Source organism: Magnolia sinica, chromosome 10, assembly GCF_029962835.1.
Source record: "Magnolia sinica isolate HGM2019 chromosome 10, MsV1, whole genome shotgun sequence".
NCBI classification, from domain to species: domain Eukaryota; kingdom Viridiplantae; phylum Streptophyta; class Magnoliopsida; order Magnoliales; family Magnoliaceae; genus Magnolia; species Magnolia sinica.
The window spans coordinates 83714542-83737814 of NC_080582.1; the positions used below are offsets into that span (position 1 = coordinate 83714542).

Below are 23273 nucleotides of genomic sequence, written 5' to 3' on the forward strand. Positions count from 1 at the left end.
CATTATTTCATGTGAGGGGGTCGAACGCGGACGTGTCATGCATCCTGACCGTTTGTCAGGTAGGGCACACTGAACAGGAAGCGGATTGTCTGGTGCACAACACACCACCGACCTGGCTGGTGTGCTATGTGGATCCCATCACGAGGACAAGCGCTGATGGACGGAGTTTTCTACAACACAAAGCCCTGTGGCTCCTACTGAGATGTTCGTGTGAGATCCACTCCGTCCAAACGTTTCAACAGCTCATGTTAGAATGAGATCCCAGAAATGAGGGAGATCCGAGACCTAGGTGGGCCGATCTACAGGAAACAGTGAGGAGGGAAACACCCACCATTGAAATGTTCCTGGATTTCACTGTGATTTTTACGTGCCATCCAACCAATTCTCACGAGGACGAAGAGAAAAAACAAAAACCATCCTGATCCAAACCTTATGTGGGCCCTAATAAGATTTCAATGGTAGGCGTTTTCCTCCCCACTGATTCTAGTGGTGGGGCCCACCTGAGACTTGGATGTACATCATCTATGAACTTTAGTCATAACATAATTGGGGAAACTGATGGATAGATTGAAATTCACAGGGACATCCCAAGTGGGCCCCACATGTCTTTGTGTGGCAGGAGACTCAAAGTCCTTCCGTAACTCAAATTTAGCTTGACTTTCAAAAGAAAAAACTTCTTGCTTGCCTTTAAAAAAAAAATCATATCCTTGGGTGCAGGAAGGGGATTAGGTGAGGCCGAGTAACAGCTGAGGCACTGACCGTGGGCCTACGTTGATGTATGTAAGCCCCGTCATTTCTGGGGATGTTCCCACAAAAGAATCAGTTACAAATCTCAAAGGGGACACACACAATAGGGATTGAATATCCACCGTTAAAAACTTCTTGTGACCACAAAACTTTGGGATCAAGCTGATATTACGGCGGATGAGACCCGGGGTCCACCGAGGTAGGTAGTACCGCTAATTGTGGGGCCCAATGTGATGTATGTGACTACATCCACGCCGTCCATCCATACTGAAAGCTCATTTTAAGACATGATCCAAAAAATGAAGTAGATCCAAATCTTATATTGAAGATAGCACATAAAACAATATTCATTGAATTCCCACCATTAGTGATAATGTTTAATTGCCATCCAACCTGTTGATAAGGTTACAAAGATCTGGATGAAAATACCACACAGATATTATCTTGATCCAAAACTTTTGTCGCCCACGAGAAGTTTTTAACTGTCGATCAGCACTGTTTCCTGTATTATGGTTCATCTGATAATTGGATCTGCTTCATTTTTTGCACCATTCATTGAAATAAACTTTCAATATGGATGGACGGCGTGGATGTAGTCACATACATCACAGTGGACCCCACAGTCGGAGGTCCCACCCACTTCGGTGGATCCGCGGTCACAGTTACATGCAACCTTATCAAGAAGTCTTGCGGTAAATTCATTTCCTTCCCGTGACTGAGCGTAGTCACGTGGCTCCGAGACTATTCGCTGACGTGGATGGAGGGCTTCATGTGGATGAGATCCACTCCATTCATCAGCTGCACCATCGTGTGTGTGGACCTTTGGCTAAAACTCTGGTGGGTAAAATCATGATGAACGGTTGAGATGAAATTATTAGGCTAACTTTAGCACGCTTACATGGACTTCGATGAATGTCGGCATACTTAGATAACATTTAGATGCATTTCAGTGGTCTTCAAGCATACTTCAACCAACTTTAGTAGACTTAGCTTCACTGAAATTTTTAATGGCTCTTATACCAACTTTGGTGCACTTCAACAAACCTGAATAGACAGCGGATAGAAACAGAGATAATCAGTGGTAAATGCCACAAGTGGGGAGTGTTTGGGATCACGCGTTTTAAATGCAGTAGGTTTAGGTGTGATTTCAAACTCATTACTAGTGATTACCACCAATGACAACAATATAAAAATTAAATAATTTGACTTTAAGAATTAGTAGGCCCCACCATGATGTTTAAGAGAAATTCACTTCATTCACTAGGTTTGTCACCCCATGTTAACTATAGGACAAAAAAATTAGTGTGGTTTAAAACCACCTAAGAGAGGGATGCCCACCCTTGATTTTTTTAGAACCCACTGTAATGATTACGTGAAATCTAATCTAATCACTAGATACAAAGTTAAAATTTATATCTTGGGATTAAAAAAAAAAAATCAATTCACAAGTGTGCCATGTGAAAGGAAGTAGTTTGGAGGGTAAGCTTTACTGTTTGCCTTCGTAGGTCCCACCAATTTATGGATTCAGCTGAATTTTGGACCTTTTTTAAAAATTGGATAACACACATGTTGGCTAGAGTGGAATTTACAAAAACATCTAAGAATTTTGTAGGCATGCTGTGTTCACTCAACTAGCTTTACATGAAAATTGCGTGAATTCAATTTTAAGTAGTGGACCCTGTCCTGATGTTTAAGTGAAATCTACCTTGATGACCAAGTACATTATCCTACTTTAGTTGTAGGGCTTAAAAGTTAGCTAGGTGGGCCATAAGAAGTGCAATAGTTGATAGAGGGACGCCTCGTATGTTGTTAACAATTGTATGATCCACCTAAATTATAAAGTGGGTTGATTTTTAGGCCTCATAGTTAAAATGGAGTGGTGCAATTGGTGACTAGGGTCAATTTTGTTGTTTTTTGAAGTCTTAAATTATTCAAAATCAGAGTATGTCGATTGCATCGACAAACCATTCGATGCCATTAAACAATGCTCAATCCCATTGAGAATTTTAAAATTTTTTCTAGTTGGTTGTTGGACTAACTGGATACTTTTTCGATGTTACCGAAGATGGCTTATTGACATTGAAGATCAGTTCAATGCAATTGAAGAAGATCCAATTTTCATGTCTTGACTCTAGAATGTTTAGGTATTTGTTTGATACCATCGACATGGCTTCAATGTCATCGAAGGATAAGTTTCGATGATATCAAACGAATTCATAGTTTTTCACAGAGTTGTGATTTTGTGGGATTTGTTTCTGATTTTGATTGAGATTCTCTTAAAGACTATATATTGGGGTATAATCGGGATTTGGAGGTATTTAGAGCTTTTTAATTCACTCTAGGGTTTCAAGAGTATAGATTAGGTTGATTTGAGGTTGTTCGAATTGGGTGTTCTCTCTATTATTATAATTTTCTGCTTTCATAGTAATATTTGTCACTTCGTGTCGTAATTTTTTCTCGCATGGGCTTTTCCACGTTAAATTCGGAGCGTTTGCATTGTGTTTGTTTGGTGCAATTGAATTACTTCACTTGATTCATTTGTGTGCTTCCGCGATTCCTCAATAAATTTTACATAAACATCATGGTGGGCCATGTATAAAAATATTTTTGTCATGTATATATTTATATAATTAACTTTTGCATGATTTTTTTTTTTTTTTTTGGTTAGCTTGTTAGTACATCCCACTGTCAATTCACACTTCACTATTAACCACCCCTACTAGGGATTGATACCAAGCATGAATATAATCAAATTTTAATTTTAAGAATTAATGACCCAACCATGACGTTTAGTGAAATGCACCAAATCACTAGGTATGTCACCTCACTTTAAACATAAGGTCCCAAAACTTAATGTAAACTGTGATTCAAGTAGGACAAACAAAGGAAAATCGTTAGAAGAGGAAAGCCACATGCATTGTTTCCAATCAAATAGTCCACCACGAGCTAGGGATGGTTTTTTAGCCTTAAAATTAAAATGTGGCAACTCATGATTGAATTGTATTTTACATAAACATTGTTGATGTAAAAATCTGATTAGCCTTACTTGGACTTTTGTGTGCTTCCATAAGAGACGAACAAAGAAGAACCCAATTAGTGCAGGGGACCCTCTGATATCTAAGTTAGATAATGAATCCAGGTTGGGATGAGTAGGAGGTTTTAAGCTATAGATTGTGTATACCTTTCACTATTAGAGGTGCTCGTATTTATAGTTGATAAGAGGTGATGATATAAAATGAGTCTCATTATTTAGTAAAATATTCCTTAGTTGGATCTCAATTCTAATATAAGCAGTAACAGTCACCCCAGAGTCTTGGCTGAGATCTCGGACAGAACCATACCATGATACGCTCACAAGATATTTGGCTCAGGCGGAAGTGGTTGAGATAAGGACAGGCCTTAATAGAAGGGGCGGGCTATGCTGGGAAACGGATTGGCTACTCCCCCTGACACCAGCCCCGGGGCTGGTGGTCGGTGCGTTGTGGGCCCCAACATGATGTATTTGTTTCATCCATTCCGTTCATCCATTTTTAAAGATCATTTTAGAGCTTGATTCTAAAAAAGAGAGGGATATATATCTCAGGTGGACCACACCACATGAAAAAAAAAGTGATTGGATATCTACCATTAAAATCCTCCTAAGGCCCACTGTACTGTTTATTTAACATCCAATCTGTTGATTAGGTCATAAAGGCCCAGATGAAGGGAAAAAACAAAAATCAGCTTGATCCAAAACTGTTATGGCCCCCAAAATATTTTTAATGGTCGACGCTAATTAAACACTGTTTCCTGTAATGTGGTCCAATTGAAATTGGGATATATCTCATTCTTGGTCTCATATCGTAAAATGATCTGTAAAAATAAATGGACGGAATGGATGAAACACATACATCATGTCGGGCCCCACAGAGCATCGACCATCAGCCATTGGCCGGTGTCAGGAGGAGTAGCCAATCCGTTTCCGCTATGCTGGCCTGAGACGTACGGACTCAGACATGCAGACCTGGCTATTTTTTTTAAAAAAAAGAAAGAGAGTATAATCAGCAATCCTTGGCCCGAGGATCATACAGTTTTATATCAGCCTCAGCAGGTAGGTACGGATGGTGGTTGGAGCTCTTTATTTTGAAATTTATTGGAGTTTCTGGGTAAATGGACGCAACGGCTAGTTTCGGGTTGGGTGGAACCATCCAATCAACGGTGCGGTACCATCCCTTCAGTCCATGTCTCTTTGGAACGTGTGAATGGTATACAGCTAGTGTATTTTTTTATTTTTTTTTCACACACGCACACACACCCCACACACTCACGCCTTCAGTGGGATTTCACCACCTATGGAATACTCGAACCGTTGAGCGAGTGTTGAAACTCCTGATAGTCCACCACCGGAGCAAGAGTAAGGATCCCTTGTACAATGTGATGGGCTATACCCCTGAACTCTTAAAAATCTGGAAGATCCTAACCGTCATCTTTGGCCTCTTTGTTCAAGGCTGTTGTTTTTTTCTTCTCTTGATCATGCTCATGCACGCTGATGAAAGGATTTGTGGGCGTCCTCATCCACGACATGGTCCATCATTTCAAAGGTGTGGATCATTTAATTCATCTTGCATCTAAGTGTATTAGACAATTTAGGCTTGAATCATTCTGGGGCCCACAGGTTTCTGTATAGGATCGCACCGGCAATATTAGATTATTCTGGGGCCTACGGGGCCCCATCCATTTGTGGTGCAAATGGATAGAAGCAAAGATCCTCAATAATAAAACAAGATTCTCTGAATTGAAGGCCAATATTGTTCCATCACATTCGATTAATGGCTAATCATCGAATGATTTTGTTTGAGTGCATCCTGACATGTTGCAATATGATATGTTAGATTAGTCTTTGAATCTAAATCATATTTCTATTATCCAAGCTCTTTATTTGATGGGTCCCAACATACATGTTCCATACAAATCAAATCAAATCTCTTTAATGGGATTGTTTTTTCCCCAACCAATTGAAGTTTGCCTCTTTGCTTTAAAAATGGACGACCAATATAAATTTAAAGTAATCTAAAGGGTTAACATAATGATTTTAATTAGATCATAGTTTATTAAGTCATTTCATTTTATTTCTATCCATATTAGGACTTTAATAGAACTTACTCCCAACTGGTATAGGTTTTTTTTTTTTTTAATGTCTTAGTTATACATTATTAAGTATATACTTTTCCATATCTTAAACCCGTTGACGTTGGATGCAGTGTAGCCAGTGACGCTACCACAGCTGGTGCTCTATGGGCCCCACCATGATGTATGTGTTTTATCTGCACCATTCATCCATTTTTCCATATCATTTTAGGACTTGATCCTGAAAATGAGGTAGATCTAAATCTCAGGTGGACCACACCACAGTAAAACATTATTGATTGAATACCCACCATTAAAACCTCATAGGACCCAATGTTAATTTGACATCAAACCTAGATAAAGGGAAAAAAACAAATATGTTCAGCTTCATCCAAAACTTTTGTTGCCCAAAAAAAAATTAATACAATTGGCATTCAATCAACAATATTTCTTATGATATAGTTCACTTGAGGTTTGGATCTACTTCATTTTTGGGCTCATATCATAAAATGATATGAAAAAATGAATGGATAGCATGGATGAAACACAAATCATGTTGGGGCCCACAAGCACCAACCATTAGACAATTCACATCTATTGACACTACTTTAAGCTCCTTTGTAGAGGTGTACACGAGCCGAGCTGAGCTTTGCCCAGCACGTGCTCGACTCGGACAGCTTGAGTCTCAGCTTATGCTTGGCTCAACTCGGCCTTCGAGCTTGGAACAACAGCTCGTGCTCAACTCGGTCCAGTCCAAGCTGAGTTCGAGCTGAGTTTTCGAATTCGAGCTAGTCGGATGGGTTTATTCGGCCAGTGGTCACTGGTCAAATGTGTTCTCCTACTCGGACGAACGCTACTCGCTGGAAAAAATGGAGAGAGCGGAAGAAGGGACTCACTTTGGAAGAGGAGATCGTCTGGACAAACGCTAGAAGAATGAATGTCGTCGGGCAGTGGAGAACAGCAAGAGTATTTGGTGAATTGAAGGCCGATTTGGACGAAAGGGAGGGAGAAATAGATTAGAGTTGCTGGATTGGGCGAAATGGGTAGGGTTGGGCGAATGAGGATTTTTTTTAAAAAACCCTTATATATTCGCTTAGAACTCCATCCGAGTCGAGTCCGAGCTCAATACTGAGTCGAGCCGAGTCGAGCTAGGTCCAGCTCAAGCTCAAACTCGACTCGAAATATTCCAAGCTCCCAAAAAATGGCTTGATTCAGTTCAAACAGAGTTTTGATCCGAGTTGAGTCAAGCTTTTTTGAACCGACTCGAGCGAGTTACCGAGCTAACTCTGCTCGTGTACAACTCTACTCCTTTGAATGCATTCATTTTTTATTCTATATTTCCTTGTCTCGCAACTCATTCATCTCAATATCCTCATTACAACATTCAATGCATTATTATTCAACTATTCATCTTTTCCTCTTATAAAGCATAGCTTATCTTATAATTATTCAATAAAATTTATTTTTAGTTTTAATAGTACACAATGATCACATAAAAGTCAAGAGATATGTCATCTCCTAACATCATTCTCAATTTCACTATTATCTTGAATTATCAACCTAAGATATTGAAAATGTTAAAATATTCAATTGATGTATCTTCTAGGAATCCCCATCCAAAGAGTGCCTTATGACATAAACAATTTAGGTCATGAATAAAAAAAATCTAATTGAGTCACCACATGTCATATTTCAAAACTTGGGGTGTATCCAAGCAAGACTCAAGTGGGGCAACCTACCACTCCCACGTGTCACACGTGTCAAGCACCTACAACAAAAGTCACTCTGATGCAGTCATTTGGTGGGCCACCTCACACAAAAGACAATGGACTGTCATGCTTATCATTACTCTATTATTAAGAGTAAAGATAAGAAAATACCCAATTCTTCAGCTTTCAGAACCACTAACCTAGCTTCAACCTTTCTAGTATTCCTATGTTGATTGGTGTTTTCTTATTTTTTACAAAGAGAATTGATCATACGCAGGCAAACGTGCCATAACCTGTCTAACCGGACCTTCTTCCCCATTAAGATGCCACTAGTTTAGGACATCAGTACCATAATATAGGTAGGCCCCACTAGGAAGATCATACACAACAAAAACTAGACAATTCAACTTATTAATTGGGCCACAACATACGAATTAATGGACAACCAATGATCCAAATGAACATACAGGTGTGACCCACCTTGTTAAACGATCAGCCTGATATTTGAAAGGGATGATCTTCATTTCGGACCCTACGATTTTCATGGTAATGATGTGTCCTACAAGAGTGGCATGCTGGTGGGAAAGACGGCATTGTATCATAAGTTGTGGTACGATTGCCTGTACGTGTTCACTTCTATTTTATATACACCTTACTTTGTAGACTGCATTCCACCAGCATTAGAATCATATCATGGCAAATGACGATTGTGGAACGCAAAGAACCAATTTTAAATTGTATATTTTTTTAGAGAGCAACATAAGTTATAGTGCTCTTAGTTGCATCGATTGATTTGGACATTCTAACTGATTGATCTCAACCGTCCATTAAGTTCAGAACAAATTTCATAGGCTATCATGAAAAAACCACACTAACTGGATGTTCTAACCCATCATTAGTTGGCCTTGTTGGATGCAGCCGTCCTTTTTCCAAGCCATGGATGGATGGTTGTGATTGCCTAACAAAAGTGATTCTTGAGAATCATTAGCGATCCATGATGGTCCCTAACAAATAGATACATCGAATTGTTGAGTGGACCTTATTTTGTGTAAATGATCTTGACTGTCCATATTTAATGGTATTGATCAAATGGTTAATATTTGTCCAATTAGTATGTTTTTTCCTGGTAGCCCATGAAATGTGCATTGGACCTAATCAACGATCTAGATCAATGGAATGGATTGCCTGAGTGTCCCATGCGGCTAGAGTGCTCTGAGAGAACTGGAGCATTTCTCCTGTTTGTCTACCCAAGTATCACAGTGTATTTTATTTATTTAATTAGGTGGACGATAGAAAGATTTCCAGAACCATGTAAGCATATCTAGACCATTCAGTAGGTGGGACCTCTCTTTAATTGGACATAACCCAAAAATCTCAGCTATGGAGAAAGATTCTGACCACTTGATCAATTGCATGCGTTTTTGTTCTCAATTAACGGTCAATTAAAATGAACTTTTTATTTTTCAGATTTTGTGTACGTCATTTGTGGAATGTGGCACATTTAAGCATGTACGGTGGATCCGGACCGTAGCCGTTGGATCTGTGGGTCATGTACGGTGAGGTCGAACGGTTGATCTTACGAGATACAACACGACGGTGGCTGGACTTTAGATCAATGGCCAAAAACCAATGGTTGAGGTGACGGACCATATTTAAAGTTAAGGCCCACCATGTGATCAAAATGTCCATGTTGTTCTAATATGAGAGTTTCATCACCGGATTTCCCCATCTACGTTGAGGCTTATCATTTTAACGGTTGGGATCATCGAAATACATGTCCCAATATCCAACGGATATAATCTCGATGTATGTTGTAGCAACGTGTCTGGATGTATTCTAGCAAATCTCTTTTTTACGGCCCTCACGTGAGAGGGTGGAACACGTGCCAAAGATCGGGTCCATTCATCAGGTAGGGCACACTATGAACATTCCAAATACCAAAAATCAAGGTAGTACACTCATCAACTGAGCCACACATTTATGTTGAATTTAGACCGTTGGACCTCTTCTTTTTTATGCCCCCTTTTTCTTATTCAATTCTGAATTCCTGTTCGGATGACCGATGTTATGCTCTGATGAATGGCCTGGATCTATTACACGTGTCCCATCCACCCATATCTTGGCACTTATTACGTGACCTCGCTGAATGAGGAGCTGGTTGTATTTAGGGCTTGTTTGGTTGCACCAATCACGATCGTACTTTCCAAGGTGACTCACAGTCAACACACATTTATTATGGTAAGTGAGAAGTTCCATCTTTGCACCAACTGATTTTGTTGGCTTTAATGTCTTTTCTAAAGTATATGGTCTGTTCGGTTGCTCGATTAAACCAAACTATGACAAAGTCAATGCCAAATGATAACACCTATTTCTATCATATGTAATGGCGATTTCATAGCAGAAAACTTTAAATATTCAAAAAGTGTGAGAAGACATTTTAAATTAAGTTAAAAATATTTTAAAAACTGAAAAACTCAGGGATCATTTAGCACGGTGGATTCAAGGGGAATTGAGGGGGTTTCAAATCCTTTAGTTGTTTGCCAGCATAAAGTAACAGGGGTTTCAAACCCACCGAGAGAACTTGGATTACACTTAAAATCATTTCAATAGTAGCAATTATAACAAGTGTGTCACCTATACTATCATTCTATTGGGCACATGGCCCACTAATGATGATCAGCACCGTCCAAACATTGTCCATGTAAATCAACGTTTAAAAATTATTGGTTAGTTACTCAGACATGATCTTGTGCTTGTGGCCCATTTGAGACTTGGAATTTCATCATTTTTGGGTAAAACATATATTTCAGCACGCTTATTGTAATTATTATGTCAAAAATTACATATCTTACTAATTAGAGATATTAAAGTTGATTTAGTAATTAAATTCAAACCCCCTGTAAATATACCATGTTTAGTTACTTTTGAATTAAAGTTGATTCACAATCCAGGTGCCAAACACACCACGAGGATTTCAAATCCAGGGGGTTCCAAATCCAGGCTCCCAAACAGGTCCTTCATTATTATATACAAAAAACCTTTGGACTATTTTAATTTTACCTATAATTATCATTTGGCTAATTTTAGCTCTATAATAATAATAAATAAACAAAAGTTTAAATTATAGCAAGGCAATTTTTCATAACAAATCCTTCTTACATTTTCTCCTCTTTGCATGAAGTATATTGTAAGAGAGCTCATGTGACAAAGGTTCTACAAGACCCATCGTGATGATAATGTGACATTCATTTCATGCATTTGATATATCATGTCACCCAAAAGAAAGGTAAATTGCAGGCTCAAGTAGTCCATAATATAAAAAAGAGTGAAGATGGGTTGCCTTGTTGAAATCATTTTGTGCCCCTTTTTCTCTCTCCATATATACGTCATATGATTGCATGGGGCGCCAATTAAGGTTAGGAACCCTATGATGCCTAAGTCATAATATGGACATGCAACATTAGTAGAAGAATTGAGTGTTATATGTATACTTTTTTTTTAAATTTTTTTTGTTTGTTAATACATCTTACTGTCAGCTCACACTTCACTGTTAGCCACCCCCACTAGGGATCGATGCCAAGACCTTAGTGTTGAAATGAGGTATCTTTCACTCAGTCTACCACTTGAGCTATGGATCAGGGTGTGTGTTTTATGCATGCCTTTCGGCCCTCTAGCCATCCATAGTCTTCAAGTTTGTTTATTTTGTCAGTCCAATTTTACTCATAATAGATATGTTAGCTTATATTAAGGCATCAGTGAAAACCAAGGTAGATCAAAGACTCAATTAACCCACATTACACTAAAGGTTGAAAATAGGCCACCCACAATTGAAATCATTTTACACTCTTCTTTCTTTCTGGCTGGTCATGCACCATGCCATTACCTATAGCTTGTACCATTTCCTCCAATTTCTCTCCCCTTCATTTTAATAATAATTACAGTGAGGAAGCTATACTCTTTCACTCTCTAGTGCATCCAACCATTGCAATTCAACACCATGGAGTATCCAAACACAATCTTAGATATGAACGAGGATAATGCTAAGTGGGTATTAGTTATTTAATACTCCTGTTAAATAGGACGCTTGATACGTAGGCACTTAGAAATTGTACAAGTGTCTACATTACAATCTCAAATCAGATTGGTTGAAGACACTTGTTTGTTGAATTAACACCGTAGGATAGTTTTCATTTTTAACCGTCCACAAATTTGATGTCAGATAATCTAACAAGTGTAATTTGACACTTGAGCTCTAGATCTATCTCATTTTTTAGCTTGGACGGGCAAAATGGATGGACCTTGTGAATATAACACATACATCATAGCAGGCCCACAGAACTCAGTGATGTCAACACACCATTGAGGTCGGTAGTACGTGATGTGCCACACATTTTTTATTATGTCAAAGGAGAATGCACGTTTTACTAATAAGCTTTGAAGCCAGCAAGCAACCGCCGCTCATTTGTTTTTCGGCGGGTCCTAGTCTTTATCTAAAGTAAGCAAGCAATCCACTTCCATCTAACTAGGACTATAGTTTTTACGGTTTAATTTTCGTTTATGCCACGTAAGCAATATCTAAGTGATGGCATATCAACACCATCATGCTCCACCGTAGTAGTAGGAAAGTTTTCTCACGTGTGATAGGCAATGTGTGGGAAGGACAGGACATACAACATTCAATGCACGTGTGTGGGTAGAGAGAGTTTGATGACATAACAAAGACGTTTCACCACAAAATACTACTTTTCAAGATTCCAATTACTGGAATCGGGACAAACACCATCTTTCGCTTTCGACCCACCATTTCAACTTGTTGATATGCGGCCCAAAATTATTTTGTACAGCGACTTTCATAAAGTCGCATTCTCGACCAGAAAAATAAAAAAGATAACAACGGTCGTCACCCACCAGACTTTTGCAGCTGTGCTATGGGCCAGGACCGTCTGGCCCAGATTGTCCTGACCCGCTTTTGCACAGTATACCAAGATCAAGCCCAGTCATTCTCAATCCAACGGTTTTAAATAAGCTACGCTAGCACCTGCAGGTGTGGCCCATGTGGGCATATTGGTAGATTCAAGTCCAACCCCAGGTGACTGGTATTGGGCCTGGAATGCTGGGTCTTGACCCAGTTCAGTGGCCCCTGAGTCCAGCATGAATATCTCTTAAAGTAGGCTGGGCCCACACCAGCCGGTCTTACTTTCAACTAAGGGTGCACACGAAACCGGTAGAACTGGTAAACCGGACCAGAACCAGACCACACGGTTTGGTCCGGTTCTGAAGTGCATCATTCCAGTCCTGGATCCAAAAATTAAAAAAACCGTTAGTTCGGTTCAGTTCTCAGTTTTGGGTTCTGCAGAACTGACCCAGATGGGACCCCTTGGTCAATGAATATTTAAATTTTATTTTTTAAAAAAACATAAAAAACTATACCATTCATCAAATGGATCACAACACAAATATACATTGACAACAAAATTATTTTGGGAACACGAATGGGTCATAAAAACAAACCATGACACGATTATTCTCAATGAAAATTTTCGGCAGAGGAGCTTTGGCTAGATAATAAAAATAAAAATTAAAAAAAAAAAAAAACCATGCAATTGGGTTGGATAATTAAAAGCTCAGAACTATAGAATTGAACCGGTTTTTACTATCCGGTTCCAATTCGGTTCTAAGGTGCAAATGGTCCGGTTCCAGTTCTAGTTTTCCTGGAACCGTTTTCGATTTCACTCTAGAACTAGACCAAACCGAACCGTGTGCAACCCTACTTTCAAGTAAACATAGGGGCTGTCAACGGGTCTAGATGAATATCCGGGCTTCCCGGCCTGGCCCACGTTGGAGGGGCTTAGAGTGAAATACGGCCGTTAAAATTAAGAAAGTTTTTGAACGGGCCAGGATCGGGCGGCACAACCCGTTTAGGGTTTCAAGGGCATTTTTGTCATATATCATACATGGTGGGGCACCCTTAATGAACATTCAAGATCTTGTACAAAGGTGGGTGACCAGGCCCTGGCTCGGGCTGTTTATAACCACTGGGTCTGAGTTCTGGCCGGTTGGACAGGGCTCGGGCCTATATCCCTTTCTGGGTCGGTCTAAGACAGACTTGAATCCGGCCTGTTGACAGCCCTAATGATACTGGTCAACGGGAACCGTAATTCAAAGGATTTGGCCCACCTAACCACATTACCAGTACTGAACCACCCATATGCAGGGGAGCCTTGATGATGTGTGAAAGTTGGAGTGGACCCCACCACTAGGTGGGGATTTCATTGTCATGAGTCATCACCATCATCCATTTCTTTCCAGGATTCCGTTTCCTCATTAGTGTAAAATCTTAGCCTTTGAAATGTACGGGTAGGCCCACTTTCTAACGGCTGTGATCCCTTTTCAAACACCAAAACGCACCATCGATCTACATCGTTCTTTCTTTTGGCTTTGTGAGTGCCCCCGTATATTGCATGTCACTATCTTTGTGGGGCCCACGCATGTGCGCACTCAATGCAGGCTTAGAAATCAAAAATCTGATCAGATGTTTCTTAAGGGGGCCGTTTCCTCTCCAACTATTATAGGACGCGGCTTGAATGAATCCGGGTGGTTCCAGGACTGTGGGGCCCACCATGTATCTATGTTTTTAATATCCACACCGTCCATCTGTTTTTCCAGTTCATTTTAGTGCATGAGCCGGAAAATGAAACAGACCCAAATCTCAGTTGGACCACTCCACAGAAAACAGTGATGATTGAATGCCGATCATTATAAACTTTGTGGGGGCCACAAAAGTTGTGGATCAACCTTATTTTTAGGTTTCTGACCTAAATTAGCCACTGAAAATGATGGATGGTTTGGATGTTACACACAGCAGTGAGCCCCATTGAATTTTTTGCTGCACTATTGGTGGGCCCCACACTCCTTGCAGGCTTATTAATACCAGGATGCCCACCCATTAGGTTGGCAAATTCACGGCTCCATCTCTACCCTTTAAAAAAAAAAAAAAAATTCGAAAATGCCCCGCTCAATAAAAAAACAATCCTGCCCCTTGAATCCCCACGTGCATTGCACGTGCCTTACAGTTAGTGGAGCGAATTGGGAAATGGAAGTGGAGCAATAACATCGCATTAATATAAAGCAAGCATTTCATGCTCTCCCTCTTTAGCTTTTTGGCCTTCTTTTGATAGTGGTCTCAGCAATTGCACACGTGGCATACATGTAACTCAAATCATGTTGATTGTGGGGCCCACTGTACATATGCCATTATCCCCAAATCAGATTAACTGGGCAATCCTGATCTTTGATAAAAGGACATTTATTGTAGTGCTGACTACTTTTCATTTTAACCGTCTATTAGATGTCCACCAATCTGCAAGTTAACATGGTTTCAGTTTATTTTTTTTGGGTCTATGGCCCATCTAAATACCAAAGGCCCATCAACTTGTACGGTTTAATTTGAGTAACATGTATGCCACGTGTCTGATTTGAGTAACGTGCGCCCCAGCCTCATAGAAGACGGTGCGGCCCTTTCTGTGGAGCCTATCTTGATGTATGTATCATATATCTACGCCGTCCATTCGTTTTTCCATTTCATTTTAGGGCATGAGTCCCAAAAAAAAAAGCAGATCCAAATCTCAGGTGGACCATACCATAAGAAAAAGTGGTGATTGCCCATTAACAATTGATAATGAGCCATAAAGGTTTTGGATCAAGCTGATATTTGTTTTTTTCTTCTTCTTCTATTTTCACGTGACCTTATCAACAAGTTGGATGGCAAATACAAAATGTGAAAACAATACGGTGGGCCCTTTGAAGTTTTTAATGGTGGGACATTCAATTACCATTGTTTCCTATAGTATGGTCCGCCTGAGATTTATATCTGGTTCTTTTCTGGGCTCATGCCCTCAAATGATCTGGCAAAATGGATGAACAGTGTGGATATAGAATCCTTACATCAAGGTGGGCCTCACGGTAAGGGCACACCTAAACCAATCCTAGGAAAATTAGCTATCTTTGGACAAAAGGTTGCGTACGTGGTAGCTAGAGGTGTACACCAGCCGAACTGAGTCCAGCTTGGCACAACTTGGCTCAACTTGGCCACTTGCTGACCTCAGTTCAAACTTGGCCCAGCTCGGTCCTTGAACTTGATTGGCCAACTCAACTTAGTTGGATAAGCAGCTCGGCGAGTTCGAGCCAAGATCAGGCCGAGTTCGCCTGTGTAGTATTTTCACAAATACATGATTTGCATTTTCAAAATTTTACTGTATGTAAAACAACAACAATGGTTTTACAGGTATTTTATCAAACACTTTGTAACTAACATAAAAATCAAGAATAAAAAAAGTATTTGTTTTATATATGTACCTTCCTTGCCACCGGTCGCACTTAATTGAGTCATTTCATCAAACATTTTGTGAGCAATAGCAATATCAAAGTAACCGAGTCACTGAACTGGTTTGATCCGAGCTGAGTCGAGCTTGGGCAAGCTCGAACTCGGTTTGAAAATTTTTCAAGCTAAAAATATCAACTCGACTCGGCTCGAACTTAGTTTCGAACCAAGTCAAATTGAGCTTTTTCGAGTCGAGTCAATTAAGCTAACCAAGCTAACTTTGCTCGTGTACAGTCCTAGTGGTAGCCCATTCCCGACTTAGTGAGTCGAGCTGTAGTGGGCTAGGCTGGGACTTTCATGCAGGCCTTGGCCTGGAATACTAAGCCCATGGGCCTAAGCCTCGATATTACTTTAGAGCCCATGCCAGGACACACCTTGACCCCACCCAAGCCCGGCCCATTGACACCCCATGAGTCTTGAAGCTTGGATGGTTGAACGTTTGATGCACTATATGTAGGGCTGTCAAGGGGCCGGGCCTGAGTAGGCCTCGGCCCGGATTTTGAATTGGCTGAGCCGGTCGGCCAACCCTAATCAAAATTCTGATTTTTCAGACCCAATACCGGCCCATTGACACTCCTAATTATATGTAGTCCAGGTACATGGGCACCCACATTAAGACGACGCTAGTGTAAGATCAAATGCCCACATGATGTCCCACCTTGATTGATTTTTAGGCTAGCGCATGTTAAAAATGGGATTCACGTGTAAGACCTCACACAAGCTTTATATATATATATATCCCCACGCACACACACCCCCACACACTTACTCACGCGCACACACACCCCATACACAAGCTTTATATGGCCGCACATGTGCAATGGCACATTGCAGCCACAAGAAGGATTGAGGACACTAAAAACACATCGGAAAATTGAATGATGATTCATTGGAGAAGTGATTAAATAAAAGTTTGATCTCATGTGGTGTGTGTGAGAAAAAGTGCTAATTCAATTGAAGAATTGGGAGCAAGCAATGGTGCAAAAATCATATTGCTGATGAGAAAACTATGTCCCTTCGGATGTTGGTGGTTTGGATGATTAGCATCACTAAATTAATGTGCTTCTTCCAAATTGTTCTTCCAAATTGTAACCATTCCAAGAATCCATTGAATAGATGTTTTAAGATGATGATTGACTTAATTTTATTTTTAGGTTCAATCTTAATTGTCCAATTTTCATGTTATTGATTGGATGCTTAGGATCATTTTTTAAGTGTGATTTTTACACGATCTCTTGGTGCCAAGGAATAATTGAATAGAGCTTCTAGATCATCAATAATAGTTGGTCTACCATGTGTAGATTTAAATCTATAGGGATGTTGTTAATGTCCTTATTAAAAATTTCTCATTAGTTAGATAATTATTATTTACACCTGTTTGGATAGCACCAAATTGTTAGCGCACTTGCTTTGACATGTATTTGTTAATCACATGGGTCTATGTGTTTGAGTTTTGTAAGCCTTGAAAGTTAAAGATTGATGACAAAAGATGACATAAAGTATCAAGGAGTGAAAATTAGATAAATCATAAGGTACCTTGGTGATCTAGTCTTAGACTCAAAATCACATAACCTTTAGATGAGCCATTTTTAAATAAATAAACCTTTAATTGATCATCTCTTGACCTTAGGATTTTAATTTGATCAAAATTAGTTAGGCTTTAGAAGTGCTAAGTTGTTGTAAACACGTAACTTAAAATAGGAGTTTTTGAGTGGTTCTCGATTCCATTGACAAGCTGTCAATGGGACTTGATAAAATCAAAGATCAGCTCAATACGATAAAAAAACATTCCAGCAACTAACAGAAAATTCCTGAAGTTTCCCAATGAGATCGAAAAACAAATCAATACTATTGAATGACCTTCCATCTTATCGAATAACATTTCAATCTTATCTATAGAGTTGTTAACTAGTTGTTTTATAGTCGTTGGAAACTTTTTTTTTCTATAAAATGAACATTAGATTCTTGGATATGATGATGTGTTTTTTGTGTAAATGAAACCTAATTGTTTTCCTTTTGAAAATCCTTCTTCTAGACTTCATACCAAAGCGATATAAGTTATATTCCTTATGATTTATTACTTGAATAAGTATTCCAAGCTCTCTTTAAAAATGAACTTGATCTCCTCCATGTACAAGAGATTAAACACTGAACTTATAGGAAAATTATCGTCTAAATTCTCTAAAATAGCCATTTAGATGAATCCCATTCCTTCTATGAATCAACTCAAGCCTTTAGTTGTACGAGATTCAACCTAACTCCACCACCTTCGTCACCTCCTTAGAGCATCATATGTAAGGTAGTTGATCGTACGAGCTAAAGCATCCGCATAAACGATCGTGAGTGCGATTGAAAAGCTTGTTGAAGTACATGAGAGCATCAATCAAGGATCCCAAATAAGATTCTACAACATGGATTGATTCGACAAGTAAGTTGTCAATTATAGAGTTCATACACTCACTCCTTGTATAAGATTAAGTGTAGGATTTGTAACTCAAACTTAAATAAGTTCTTTTATAGGACTTAGGTTCTTGTGTAAGTTCGAATCCACATAACATGAATACGTACGTATTAGTCTCTATAGAGATTCTCCGATGAGATTGGACATAAAGCTTTAGATTAGAACCACTAATGGTTGTTGGTTATCCAATAAAAAACCTACTAAATCTCCGCGGGAGCCACCAACACAGGTGGAAACGTATTTCTCCGATATAGGAGTGTACATGTACGTTGGTGATTAACATAAGATAAACTATTATAAATGTTAGATGTGAACCTAATTGAAAATCTCTGATGGTGAAATACCGATACATTTGAGGAGAGTACATCTACTAGAAGTGAAATAGAAAAGTAGTCAAACCACTATAATTTTTTTTTATTTACGAATGATAATGTTTGATTAGTTGAATTATATGAATGCTTGATTGAATTATATGCTAGATGCTTAAGTTGTATGCACATACAAGATCATTAGCTCTTTTATGGAATACTTACTTATAGTGTTGCATCTTTTGTAATCTATGTGATTAGACCAACTTTACCTTGGAAGTTTAAGTATTAATTATCTTATTAGTTTAAATTAATAAATGAATTTAATTAAAAAATTAGTTTTTAATGGATGTGCTTATCCAATAAAAGTCATTTTTTTAGGCCATTTGCAAGCTATGGTAGCAATGTTACCTAACTCAAGCATGATTGCTTAGCTCGTGATCGTATTTGACTAGTTGGTCCAAGTGCGACCTACTTTAGTGCTGTCAATGGTTCTGGCCTAGTTTGTGCTTGGTCCAGATTTGAACAAGTTGGGCTGAGCTGATTTTGTCCGTCAATTCAAGATCTTGATTTTTCTTACCTGTACTGGCCCATTAAGTAAATATCAGACTGGTGGACTAATCAAATGGGCCAATGGGCCAACGATCCGTAATCTGTATGTGGGGGATGTTCACGCTGGTCCCCGGTTGATGAGTGGCCCAGATCACGTAAGATGTCACTAGCTAGGAGGAGGAGTTTATCCAACGTCACTTGATATTGCACTAATCGGACAGTTGGTCTGATCTGGTGGTCAACACAATGAATGGGCCTATATCCTTAGAGAGCGGATTAGGTGACAGCCCGGACTCACCCAAAACTGTGCGGCTCTTACTGTGGGGCCCACCTTGATGTGGGTATTTTGTATCCACGTCATTCATCCATTTTTGCAGATCATTTTAGGGCATTATCAAAAAATGAAGTAGATCCAATTATCTGGTGGACCATACTATATAAAACAGTGATGGCTCACGTGATATTATCAACAGATTGGATGGCAAATAAACACTAAGGAAACATTAAGATGCGCAGTAGGGGGCTTTAAATGGTATGGCATTTAATCACCACTGTTTCCTATTGTGTATGGTCCACCCGGTAATTGAATCTACATCATTTTTAGCATAATATCCTAATGATATAAAAAAAACTGATGAACAGCATAAATAAGGCATAGATAAGGTATAAATACATCAAGGTAGGTCCCAAGGTAAGGCCGCACGATCTTGGGTGAGTCCGGGTTTCACCTATTACGCTCCCATATGACTTGTCATGGGGTAACCGTCCAAGCAGCAGGCCGCAAAACAGAGCATGGATCGACCCACCGCCTGAAAAAGTCACGGTTCCCACAACTGCATTCTAAAGAGCACGTGTTTTAGCATTCATCTTCCAATGTAACATTTACATGCAAAAGATTCCGGATCCTCTTTTTCAAGGTTTTTGTTTGTTGCAATCTCATTCGATCACATCATCAAAACACTATGGTTAGTATAGTAATGTTAACAATGTTAATGATGATGTGATGTAGAGTGGGTCCTGGATAGTATCATGCCCAAGATGGATCAGAAAAGGCTCGGTAGACGAGAGAAGTGATTTGGACTATCGGACCTTAAATCGGGCGTATCTCGCAATTCGGAACGAGTTATCAGGCATAAAATATATGATTTCTTAGTAGAATGAGCTACTTTAGCCACTCAACACGCTACACTGGGTTGCACAAGCCAGATTTGTGAAATACCACTAAATTAACAGTCGTTTCCCTATTTTAATTCCGTTTTACTATAAATAGTAAGCTTTAGAAGTTACGCCGGATGCGAGAAGTGCTTAGAGTAATTAGGAGAACAGATTAGTGAAGCCAAAATAGGACACTTAATATTTTGGCCAAAAACCTTGTGCAATAGCAGACATGCCTTCTGAATTTTCTCTTATTGCTTGGTATCTCTATTTAAAGGGTCGTAAACTTGTTTATTTCATTCGTTTATATTTTCTTGTTCTTTTCCTTTAGATTAGTCTCTAACAGTTATTCCCCAAGGAAGACGGTGCTCGACCTCTCGTCCTCCCTGCATCATGATGTGGACCAATCAAGATACATGAAAATATTTTTACAAAAAATTTGTGATAAGCAGAGAATTCGGATTCTATGCAAAAAGCGTGCATAGTCTGAAAGTGAAGCAGATCCAAATCTAAGTGGACTACAAAAATTGCGTGGTTGAAGGCCCAAAAAAAACATAAAAAATCATACGATTCTTGTCATGCATGCGATCAGCTGGTAGGTAATAATTCTCATTCATAAGATATTATAAATAAATGAATAAATAAATAAAAGAGTGAATAATATACACATGGATGGATGACTGGGAATTGTTGGATGCAACTCATCTGAGTCGATTCGGAGCCAATCTGGTTGAGCTCATGGGTCACACATACGAGTAGATCTGAATCATGAGTTTTAAATCCTTGCTTACACGTAATCTTCACCGTTCGATCTGCCAGAACTTTTATAGACGGCTCATAATTTGGCCTTCGGGATCTTCCCATCATCGTCCACAGCCCGTGGACTCTGGCTTTCGGACTCCTGTAACAGAATAACGGTCTCGAAGGCTCCGACAAGGGCCTTCACCACGCTCTTACTCTCCTCCACAAGCTTGCTCGCTGTCTCCTCGATCACGTCGTTGAAAGCCATCGCCCCTTTCTTCCCTTGAAATTCTTTATGCTTCAATACCACATTCTCCGAATCCAACTTCGTAAAATCCTCAACGCCTTTAGCATCTCCTCTTACTTTGAACTTCAACTTCTCAAATTCCATGTCGTTGCTCTCCTCACTGCCATCAATCTCCTTCCTTTGCCGAAACTTCAACTTGGTAGCCTTCTCCTCTTTACCAAAATCCATGGGGACTGCCCTTATTCTTTGAATTATCACCCTTTGATACATACCATCCTCGCAGTCGAAATCTATAATTTTCTCCAACTCTTCTCTGATCTTCACCCCATCCTCATTTCGTACTTCTTCATCTTTTTCATGGATATCTTCTTTAATATCCCCCAACTCTTCGTTTATTAGGCCCACTTCGTTGAAAGTTTCGGGCTTACTATCGTAAAATATCTGATCATGTGTGGATAGAATCTCATGGTGACCATGCTCGGTTTCCATGGTGCAAACCATCTCTATCACAACCTCATCCGCCGGATCTTCCTCTTTCGGCCCATCTGATATAGTATTTGGCTTTTTGTTATCACTAGTACTCTTATTACTAGCATCTCTAGCTTCTCTTCTTACATTACTTTCTTCATTTTTTAAGCTCCTTGTCTTCGCCAATGGCTGAAAATTTCCATACTTCAGTATTTTATTCAAATTGGATTTGGGTGAAACCGCATTTCTAGGTGAAAAAGATGAAGATCTGAGCAATTTTGCTTTAGGACTAAACGAAAATGGTGTTTTTTTAATTTGGGAAGGAGATTGAGGCTTATTGACTGATTTTCTGCTTTTCAAGCGTTTTAGAGTCACTCTTACGGAAGCCTGTCTGTTGGCATACTTGCAAAATTCATTGGAGAAGCTGATCGTCGGTTTGAGATAATTTGGAGATATTTTCTCTGAAGGAATCAGAGGGTTTTGATTGGGCGAACCTAAAACTGGTGATTTGGGAGCTCTTCTTCCATGGGAGACATCGATGTTTTCTGGTCGGTTTGAAAGATATGATCGGCTCTTCTCTTTTCCGTGATTGTCGGCCTTCACTTTTGCAGCCATGAACTTTTGAAATTCAGGTGAAATGGAACCGAATGACCTGAGAATTCGAACGAAAATAATGCAAGTGTGAATGAGAGATTCATATTGAAGATAATATATAGATCATGGCCACGGATGTAGTGTCCATCATCAAACGTATCCACATTTGAAAATCGTAATCTGATTCGTGTGTTTGGAGCAATTTCAAAGTGAATTTCTATCGTTAGTAAAGTGTAAAGGATCAAATAAGATTTACATAGCATTCATGTGGGGCGTTTGGCTTGAGATGCAATTACATTAGTCTCAAGTTGGAGTACTATTAAAATGTATGTTTGCAATTAGATTCATTAGTGCATCCAAACACCGCCTTTAAACCAGTGAGGTTTCCATGTAAGACTCTTATCAGGTGGGCCACACATGATTATTGGTTTAGATTTGACCGTTGAACTATTTAGATCGAGCGATTCAGTGGGTCCTACTACGATTGTGATCATTGCAAATAGGTTTAGGATAGGATGCTTGAACCGTGATCCCCATAAACGGTTATTAAGATGAATACCGAAACATATTGGACTGTCATCCTCATACACGGTTATCAAGATGAATATGGAAACTTATGCAGACCTTAGAAGAGAAAAGTATGATGGGTAAGCTTCTTTAATCATCTTTCCTATGAATAAATGTTTTGATCCCCTCATCCACATGAGAAAGAAAATCCTAATCTCATTGAAGCTTTTGGTACTATGTGAATTGTGGAAGAACTATCATCCATAGGGAACGACGCCGATATGGAAAATATTTTACT

General features: G+C 39.4%; 1 protein-coding gene across 1 annotated transcript; it reads right to left on the reverse strand.

Annotated features, from left to right (window-relative positions):
- Positions 1 to 21253: 21253 nt before the first annotated feature.
- Positions 21254 to 22489, reverse strand: LOC131217652 (uncharacterized). Its single transcript, XM_058212600.1, has one exon. The coding sequence runs from the start codon at positions 22487 to 22489 to the stop codon at positions 21254 to 21256; it is 1236 nt and encodes a 411-aa protein (XP_058068583.1).
- Positions 22490 to 23273: the final 784 nt, after the last annotated feature.